The 9,556-nt window shown below is 40.4% G+C and overlaps 1 protein-coding gene across 1 annotated transcript; it reads left to right on the forward strand.

The window, feature by feature from the left end:
- Positions 1–2,025: 2,025 nt before the first annotated feature.
- Positions 2,026–5,920, forward strand: LOC125598279. The gene is made up of 11 exons (XM_048772474.1): positions 2,026–2,265; positions 2,401–2,556; positions 2,694–3,174; positions 3,227–3,350; positions 3,717–3,782; positions 3,856–3,963; positions 4,201–4,380; positions 4,563–4,599; positions 4,671–4,937; positions 5,430–5,544; positions 5,736–5,920. The coding sequence occupies exons 1-11, from the start codon at positions 2,026–2,028 to the stop codon at positions 5,918–5,920; spliced, it is 1,959 nt and encodes a 652-aa protein (XP_048628431.1).
- The last annotated feature ends 3,636 nt before the right edge of the window (positions 5,921–9,556 follow it).

A 9,556-nucleotide genomic window follows, 5' to 3' on the forward strand; every position in this document is an offset into this window, starting at 1 on the left:
ACTTTCAAAATCAGGTGATCCAGTTTTGTGTTTTGGAATATGACAGGCTTCCTTGTCATTATAATCAAACCAGTCTAGAATCTGGTGTTTCCATGACCAGAGACCATAGAAGGGAGCTGAGCGAGGGATGAGAATGAGCCAAGTGATGAGACTACCTTAGAAGAGAGGTGTGGGAACTGAGTGAATTTATAGAAGAGTAGAAGAAGGGTGTGAACTGAGGATATGAGAGAAGAAACCCAGAGAACCAGAGTGAGATACCTGTGAGCCAGCCAGTTGTGTGGAGTGGACCAGTTGACTAGAGTTACTAGATCAAGACTGAGAGCACAAGAGGAGAGGCTCCAGGAGATAGCCAAAACCTGTGGGCCTTGGTTCAAGGCAAGGAGATCAAGATAAACCAGCTGTTGGTTTAATTAATTACTTGTAAGGGTTTTGTTATTGGGCTTTCATTTAATTTTTAAACCAAAAGACAATTAGGATTAGAATTAGAATTAAACCACCTTGGTTTACTTCTAGGTTTTCGATTTCCTTTAAGAACATGGGGATGCAGCTTTGTTTTCTTAAACTTTCAATCTAAGAATTATTCAGTCAACTTTGTTGTCTTGTCTCTAGCTTTCTCTGTTCAGCTCTAGAACATTGATCTACTTAAAGGAAGGAATTCTGTGGAATCCCATCTTAGACAATACAAGGTGATCTTGTGTCTTTGAGTAGCAAACCATCCTTGGCGCCAACCCACAGGCTCAGGGGAGACGTCATAGTTCAAGGAAAGCTAGTAGCCTCTTAGAACACCCTCTATCCATCCACCTTCAAGTGATCCAGAGTTTAAGCCATACCCAGGCTGCACCAAGTGGTATCAGAGCCACTTGAAGGTTAGGGTTTGCGATTTGACTACTCAGATCATTCATTCCATCAAAAACACTTCTCTTATCTTTCTATCTGTTGTAAGCCAGCTGAGCCAACCCTGCAAATCAAAAAAAAGAAAGAAAAGAGATCTCTGATCCAATCAAAAAAAATATATATATATAGCTGAAGAGTAATCCAGCTAGCTGAAGAGAAATCAGCTCAGGGTGGTAAAGTCAGCTGGTGCCTAAATCTCTTAATACTTTCTATCTGATTCATTGGGGTTTAGTTCTAGATCTTAAGTGTAGAACTTTGTTTTTCAATGAACTTGTGGGAAGAGCTGAGACTTGGCGATTTGAAAACTTGAGTGAGAGAGAGATAATTTTGTTCCTGGCTTTGTGTTTTCTCTAACTATTTCAGGAACAATGAGTGAAGAGAGGCGAGATGGAAAGCAACCTGAGAGTTCAGGAGAACCGGCTGTCCAGCAAATCAACCTCAACCAAGTTCAATTTGAGCTATGATGGCTGAGAAACCAGAAGAATGCAAAATACTTACAACGTGCTCAACAAGCTAATGAAACTTACCTGGTGATAATGCAGGGCAAGAGAGGGACGCGGTTGCTGCTGGAGCTCAGAGAGCACGCATTGGACCTATAAGAGGGCACGAGTTGAGCTAGGGGTCGTGGGATTTATGGAGAACATTATCAAGAAGAGTCAGCTGATGAAAGTGATGATGGATCTCAGGCTAGTCATCATGGTAGAAATCACACCGCAGGCGACCAGCTACTGATAACCTAGGCAATCTCAAGCTTAGAATCCCTCCATTCCATGGGAAGAATGATCCTGATGCTTACTTAGAGTGGGAGAAGAAGATTGAACTGGTTTTCAATTGCCACCAGTATCACTGAGGAGAGAAAGTGAGACTAGCAGCTACTGAATTCTGTGGATATGCTATTAGCTGGTGGGATCAGATTGCTACTACCAGGAGACGCAATGGAGAGCCTCAGGTAGCTTCCTGGTTTGAGATGAAAACTGTGATGAAGAAGAGATTTGTTCCTAATCACTATGGAAGAGATCTACACCAGAAGTTGAGAAGGCTTTCTCAAGGATCTAAGAGTGTAGAGGACTATCACCAGGAGATGGAAACACTCATGTTGAAGCTGACTTAGAAGAAGAAGTAGAAGCTACTATGGCTAGATTCCAAGGAGGTCTTAACAGAGATATACAAGATAGGTTGGAGCTACAAGAGTATGAGGACATGGATGAACTGCTACATAAGGCTATTTTGATTGAGCAGCAGAACAAGAGGAAGAGCTCTACCCGGTCTTCATACACTCCTGCTTCAAAACCGGCCTACTCCAAGGAAGATAAGCCAGGGGATAAGTCCAAGGAGGTTCTTCTTCAGTGGAGACCAAGAGAGATGACAAGGGTAAAGGAGTAGCCACACCTACTAAGACCAGGAACATTAAGTGTTTCAAGTGTCATGGTTTTGGTCACTATGCTAATGAGTGCACCAACAAGAAGGTGATGACTATCTTAGCCAACGGGGAGGTGATATCTGAAGAGGAGGACGCCGGCCAAGAGTCTGATGAGGAAGGCGGAGTACCCTGTCCGTGGAGAGCTATTAGTCACCAGGAGACTTCTCAATGCTCAACCTAAAAGCCAAGAAGATGAGCAAAGGGAAAACTTGTTCCACACCAGATGCTTGATTCAAGAAAAGGTTTGTAGCTTGATCATTGATGGAGGAAGTTGTACTAATGTAGCAAGTGCTGAGTTGGTGGAGAAGTTGGGTCTTCAAGTGTTCAAGCATCCTAACCATATCTCTTGCAATGGATCAATGATGAGGGTGGATTAAAGATCACCAAGCAAGTGAAGGTCTTGCTATCAGTGGGAAAGTACCAGGATGAGATCACTTGTGATGTAGCACCCCTTGAAGCTAGCCACATCCTTCTTGGACGTCCATGGCAGTATGATAAGAGATCAGTACATGATGGCTTTACCAACAGATACACTTTTATCCATAAGGAAACAAGTTACCCTGGCGCCAATGACCCCTCAGGAGGTACACCAGGATCAGATGCATCTCAAATGAAGAGAGGAGAGTCCAAGGCCGCCAGCAAGTCCTTGCTTCTTGAAGAGACCAGCCAGGTAAGTAAACTCAACCTCTTTGCTACTGCTAAAGATATCAAAACTGCTGTGATTGAACAATCAAATTTGATACTAGTGGTTTATAAAGAATTGTTGAGCTCTACTACTAACCCTGCTCCTGAGATTCCAGAGGAGATTGAGTGTCTTTTGCAGGAGTATAGAGATGTGTTCCCAGAGGACAATCCCATAGGTCTGCCGCCTATTAGGGAATAGAGCACCAGATTGATGATTTGTTGTACCAGGAGCTACTTTACCAAACCGTCCAGCATACAGGACCAACCCTGTGGAGACTAAGGAGCTTCAGAAACAAGTCAATGAGCTAATGGAGAAGGGACATATCAGGGAAAGTATGAGTCCTTGTGTGCTGTACCTGTCCTCTTGGTGCCAAAAAAGATGGAAGCTGGAGGATGTGTGTGGACTGCAGAGCCATCAACAACATAACAGTTAAGTACAGACATCCTATTCCTCGCTTAGATGATATGCTAGATGAGTTACATGGTTCATGTGTCTTTTCTAAAATTGATTTAAAGAGTGGTTACCACCAGATTAGAATGAAAGAAGGAGATGAGTGGAAAACTGCTTTAAAACTAAGCTAGGATTGTATGAATGGCTTGTGATGCCTTTTGGGCTTACTAATGCACCTAGTACTTTCATGAGATTAATGAATCATGTCTTGAGAGCTTTGATAGGACGATTTGTAGTTGTTTACTTTGATGATATCCTGATTTACAGCAAGACTATGAAAGAACATGTTAACCACTTGAAACAAGTTCTAGATGTGCTTAGAAAAGAAAATCTGTATGCTAACTATAAGAAGTGCTCTTTTGGCACAGATAACCTTGTCTTTTTAGGTTTTGTTGTGACTTCACAGGGCATACAGGTTGATGAGGAAAAGTGTGAAAGCTATCAGGGAGTGGCCGATTCCTAAATCTATTGGAGAGGTCAGAAGTTTTCATGGACTTGCTGGCTTCTACCGGAGGTTTGTGAGAGATTTCAGTACAGTTGCAGCACCACTGACTGAAGTATCAAGAAGAGTGTAGGTTTCACTTGGGGACCAACCCAAGAAGAGGCATTTCAAATGCTAAAAGAGAAGTTAACAAGTGCTCCCTTACTTGCACTTCCTGACTTTTCTAAGACTTTTGAAATTGAATGTGATGCATCTGGTATTGGAATTGGAGCTGTTGATGCAGGATAAGAAACCCATAGCTTATTTCAGTGAGAAACTAGGAGGCGCCACCTTGAACTATCCTACCTATGACAAGGAGCTGTATGCCTTGGTGAGAGCTTTACAAGTGTGGCAACATTACTTGTGGCCTAAGGAGTTTGTGATCCATACAGATCATGAATCCCTTAAACATCTCAAAGGGCAACAGAAGCTGAACAAGAGACATGCCAGGTGGGTGGAGTTCATTGAGACCTTTCCTTATGTCATCCACTACAAGAAAGGTAAGGAGAATGTAGTGGCTGATGCACTCTCCAGAAGGTATACTCTTTATCTTCAATGGAAACTAAACTCTTAGGATTTGAACATATCAAATCTTGCTATGCTAATGATCCTGAGTTTAAAGATGTGTTTAGAGAATCTGAGAAGCATGCTAGTGGAAAATTCTATCAAGTAAAAGGATTTCTTTTCTATGATAACCGCCTGTGTGTTCCTAGTGGTTCTTTGAGAGAATTGTATGTTAGGGAAGCTCACGCAGGAGGCTGATGGGACACTTTGGAGTCGCCAAAACACTCTCCACCTTGCAGGAGCACTTCTACTGGCCGAGTATGAAGAAAGAAGTGGAGCGTGTGTGCTCAAGGTGTGTCGTGTGCAAGCAAGCCAAGTCTAAGGTCCAACCAACAGGTTTGTATACACCTCTCCCTATTCCTACTGCACCATGGGTTGATATCTCTATGGACTTTGTCTTAGGATTGCCTAGAACTAGGAAGGGAAGAGATAGTATCTTTGTGGTTGTTGATAGATTTTCTAAGATGGCTCACTTCATACCTTGTCATAAAACTGATGATGCATCTTTGGTAGCTGATCTATTCTTTAGAGAAGTTGTTAGATTGCATGGTATGCCTAGGACTATAGTTTCTGATAGAGATACTAAGTTCCTTAGCTACTTCTGGAAAACTCTGTGGGGAAAGTTGGGAACTAAGCTATTGTTTTCAACTACTTGTCATCCCCAAACTGATGGTCAAACTGAATCAGTCAATAGGACATTGTCTACTCTTTTGCGTGCCATCATTAAGAGTAACATTAGGACATGGGAGGATTGTTTACCACATGTAGAGTTTGCATATAACAGAGCAGTGCATTCAGCTACTAAACTTCTCCTTTTCAAGTTGTTTATGGTTTTAACCCATTGTCTCCTCTTGATTTATTTGCTTTACCTTTAAAGAACAAACTAACCTTGATGGCAAGCAAAAGGCGAGTTTGTTTTGTCTTTGCATGAACAGGTCAGGAAGAACATTGAAGAGAGGACCAAGATGTATGAGAGGCAGAAGAACAAGGGGCGCAAGGAGCTAGTGCTTGAACCGGGTGATCTTGTGTGGATTCACATGAGAAAGAGAGGTTTCCTGTTGAGAGGAAATCAAAGTTGCTACCAAGGAAAGATGGACCTTTCAAAGTGCTGAAAAGAATCAACAACAATGCCTACCAGATTGATCTTGAAGGGAAATACACAATCAGTTCTACTTTCAATGTTTCTGACTTGGATCCTTTTATTGCAGATGATTTGGATTTGAGGTCAAATCCTTTTAAAGGAGGAGGGGATGGTGTAGCCATGACCAGAGACATAGAAGAGGAGCTGAGCGAGACTGATGAGAATGAGCCAAGTGATGAGACTCCCGTAGAAGAGAGTGTGAAGCTGAGGATACTGAAGAGAACCAGAACCAGAGTGAGATACCATGTGAGCCAGCCAGTGTGTGGAGTGGACAGTAGTTACTAGATCAAGACTGAGAGCACAAGAGGAGAGGCTCCAGGAGATAGCCAAAACCGTGGGCCTTGGTTCAAGACAAGGAGATCAAGATAAACAGCTTGTTGGTTTAATTTAATTACTTTGTAAGGGTTTTGGTTATTGGGCTTTCATTTAATTTAAACCAAAGACAATTAGGATTAGAATTAGAATTAAAACCACCTGGTTTAATATTAGGGTTTTCGTTTTCCCTTAAGAACATGGGGGATGCAGCTTTGTTTTCTAACTTTCAATCTAAGAATTATTCAGTCAACTTTGTTGTCTTGTCTCTAGCTTTCTCTGTTCAGCTCTAGAACATTGATCTCACTTAAAGGAAGGAATTCCTGTGAATCCCATCTTAGACAAACAAGGTGATCTTGTGTCTTTGAGTAGCAAACCATCCTTGGCGCCAACCCACAGGCTCAGGGAGACGTCATAGTTCAAAGGAGAGCTAGTAGCCTCTTAGAACACCCTATCCATCCACCCCTTCAGTGATCCAGGTTTAAGCCATACCCAGGCTGCACCAGAATCTCTATGTAGAAGCTTGATTTTGATACATAAAGTAATGGAGAATCACTAGGAATGAATAAATCTCATAGGAGTTAGGATGAAGAGCTATCCCACTTTCAAATCAGGTGATCCCAGTTTTCCTGTTTGGGAATATGACAGCTTCCTTGTCATTCTAATCGAACCAGGATGAATCGCGATGTAAGAAGCTTGATTTTGATACATAAAGTAATGGAGAATCACTAGGAAGTTGAATAAATGTCATAGGAGTTAGGATGAAGAAGCTATCCCACTTTCAAATCAGGTGATCCCAGTTTTCCTGTTCGGGAATATGACAGCTTCCTTGTCATTCTAATCAAACCAGGATGAATCGCGATGTAAGATGCTTGATTTTGATACATAAAGTAATGAAGAATCACTAGGAAGTTGAATAAATCTCATAGGAGTTAGGATGAAGAAGCTATCCCACTTTCAAATCAGGTGATCCCACTTTTCCTGTTTGGGAATATGACAACTTCTTTGTCATTCTAATCAAACCAGGATGAATCGCGATGTAAGAAGCTTGATTTTGATATATAAAGTAATGGAGGAGGAATCACTAGGAAGTTGAATAAATCTCATAGGAGTTAGGATGAAGAAGCTATCCCACTTTCAAATCAGGTGATCCCAGTTTTCCTGTTTTTGGGAATATGACAACTTCTTTGTCATTCTAATCAAACCAGGATGAATCGCGATGTAAGAAACTGATTTTGATATATAAAGTAATGGAGAATCACTAGGAAGTTGAATAAATCTCATAGGAGTTAGGATGAAGAAGCTATCCCACTTTCAAATCAGGTGATCCCAGTTTTTCTGTTTGGGAATATGACAGCTCTTGTCATTCTAATCAAACCAGAAGAATCGCAATGTAAGAAGCTTGATTTGGATACATAAAGTAATGGAGTCACTAGGAAGTTGAATAAATCTCATAGGAGTTAGGATGAAGAAGCTATCCCACATTCAAATCAGGTCATCCAAGTTTTCCTGTTTGGGAATATGACAGCTTCTTTGTCATTCTAATCGAACCAGGATGAATCGCGATGTAAGAAGCTTGATTTTGATACATAAAGTAATGGAGAGTCACTAGGAAGTTGAATAAATCTCATAGGAGTTAGGATGAAGAAGCTATCCCACTTTCAAATCAGGTGATCCCAGTTTTCCTGTTTGGGAATATAACAGCTTCCTTGTCATTCTAATCGAAACAGGATGAATCGCGATGTAAGAAGCTTGATTTTGATACATAAAGTAATGAAGAATCACTAGGAAGTTGAATAAATTTTAGGATATAGAGTTGAAGAAGGCTATCCCACTTTCAAATCAGGTGATCCCACTTTTCCTGTTTGGAATATGACAACTTCTTTGTCATTCTAATCAAACCAGAATGAATCGCGATGTAAGCAGCTGGATTTTGATATATAAAGTAATGGAGAATCACTAGGAAGTTGAAAAAATCTCATAGGAGTTAGGATGAAGAAGCTATCCCAGTTTCAAATCAGGTGATCCCAGTTTTCCTGTTTGGGAATATGACAACTTCCTTGTCATTCTAATCAAAACAGGATGAATCGTGATGTAAGAAGCTTGATTTTGATACATAAAGTAATGGAGAATCACTAGGAAGTTGAATAAATCTCATAGGAGTTAGGATGAAGAAGTTATCCCACTTTCAAATCAGGTGATCCCAGTTTTTCTGTTTGGGAATATGATAGTCTTGTCATTCTAATCAAACAGAATGAATCGCAATGTAAGAAGCTTGATTTGGATACATAAAGTAATGGAGAGTCACTAGGAAGTTGAATAAATCTCATAGGAGTTAGGATGAAGAAGCTATCCCACTTTCAAATCAGGTGATCCCAGTTTTCCTGTTTGGGAATATGACAGCTTCTTTGTCATTCTAATCAAACCAGAATGAATCGCGATGTAAGAAGCTTGATTTTGATACATAAAGTAGTGGAAATCATTAGGAAGTTGAATAAATCTCATAGGAGTTAGGATGAAGAAGCTATCCCACTTTCAAATCAGGTGATCCCAGTTTTCCTGTTTGGGAATATGACAGCTTCCTTGTCATTCTAATCAAACCAGGATGAATCGCGATGTAAGAAGCTTGATTTTGATACATAAAGTAATGGAGAATCACTAGGAAGTTGAATAAATCTCATAGGAGTTAGGATGAAGAAGCTATCCCACTTTCAAATCAGGTGATCCAGTTTTCCTGTTTGGGAATATAATAGCTTCCTTGTCATTCTAATCGAACCAGGATGAATCGCGATGTAAGAAGCTTGATTTTGATACATAAAGTGATGGAAAATCACTAGGAAGTTGAATAAATCTCATAGGAGTTAGGATGAAGAAGATATCCCACTTTCAAATCAGGTGATCCCACTTTTCCTATTTGGGAATATGACAGCTTCTTTGTCATTCTAATCAAACCAGAATGAATCGCGATGTAAGAAGCTGGATTTTGATACATAAAGTAATGGAGAATCACTAGGAAGTTGAATAAATCTCATAGGAGTTAGGATGAAGAAGCTATCCCACTTTCAAATCAGGTGATCCCAGTTTTCTGTTTGGGAATATAACAGCTTCCTTGTCATTCTAATCGAACCAGGATGAATCGCGATGTAAGAAGCTTGATTTTGATACATAAAGTAAGAGAATCACTAGGAAGTTGAATAAATCTCATAGGAGTTAGGATGAAGAAAGCTATCCCACTTTCAAATCAGGTGATCCCAGTTTTCCTGTTTGGGAATATGACAGCTTCCTTGTCATTCTAATCAAACCAGGATGAATCGCGATGTAAGAAGCTTGATTTTGATACATAAAGTAATGGAGAATCACTAGGAAGTTGAATAAATCTCATAGGAGTTAGGATGAAGAAGCTATCCCACTTTCAAATCAGGTGATCCCAGTTTTCCTGTTTGGGAATATGACAGCTTCTTTGTCATTCTAATCAAACCAGGATGAATCGCGATGTAAGAAGCTTGATTTTGATACATAAAGTAATGGAGAATCACTAGGAAGTTGAATAAATCTCATAGGAGTTAGGATGAAGAAGCTATCCCACTTTCAAATCAGGTGATCCCAGTT

Source organism: Brassica napus, unplaced genomic scaffold (assembly GCF_020379485.1).
Source record: "Brassica napus cultivar Da-Ae unplaced genomic scaffold, Da-Ae ScsIHWf_1684;HRSCAF=2306, whole genome shotgun sequence".
NCBI lineage: Eukaryota > Viridiplantae > Streptophyta > Magnoliopsida > Brassicales > Brassicaceae > Brassica > Brassica napus.

What these genes read in the sequence shown, in the direction of transcription:
- LOC125598279 (XM_048772474.1), top strand. Translation starts at nt 2,026, where the DNA reads ATGGCTAGATTCCAAGGAGGTCTTAACAGAGATATACAAGATAGGTTG. An exon ending in GATGCTTGATTCAAGAAAAG is followed by an intron (nt 2,557 to 2,693) that starts GTTTGTAGCTTG and finishes GGTGGATTAAAG; the next exon opens with ATCACCAAGCAAGTGAAGGT. An exon ending in CCCAGAGGACAATCCCATAG is followed by an intron (nt 3,175 to 3,226) that starts GTCTGCCGCCTA and finishes TTGTTGTACCAG; the next exon opens with GAGCTACTTTACCAAACCGT.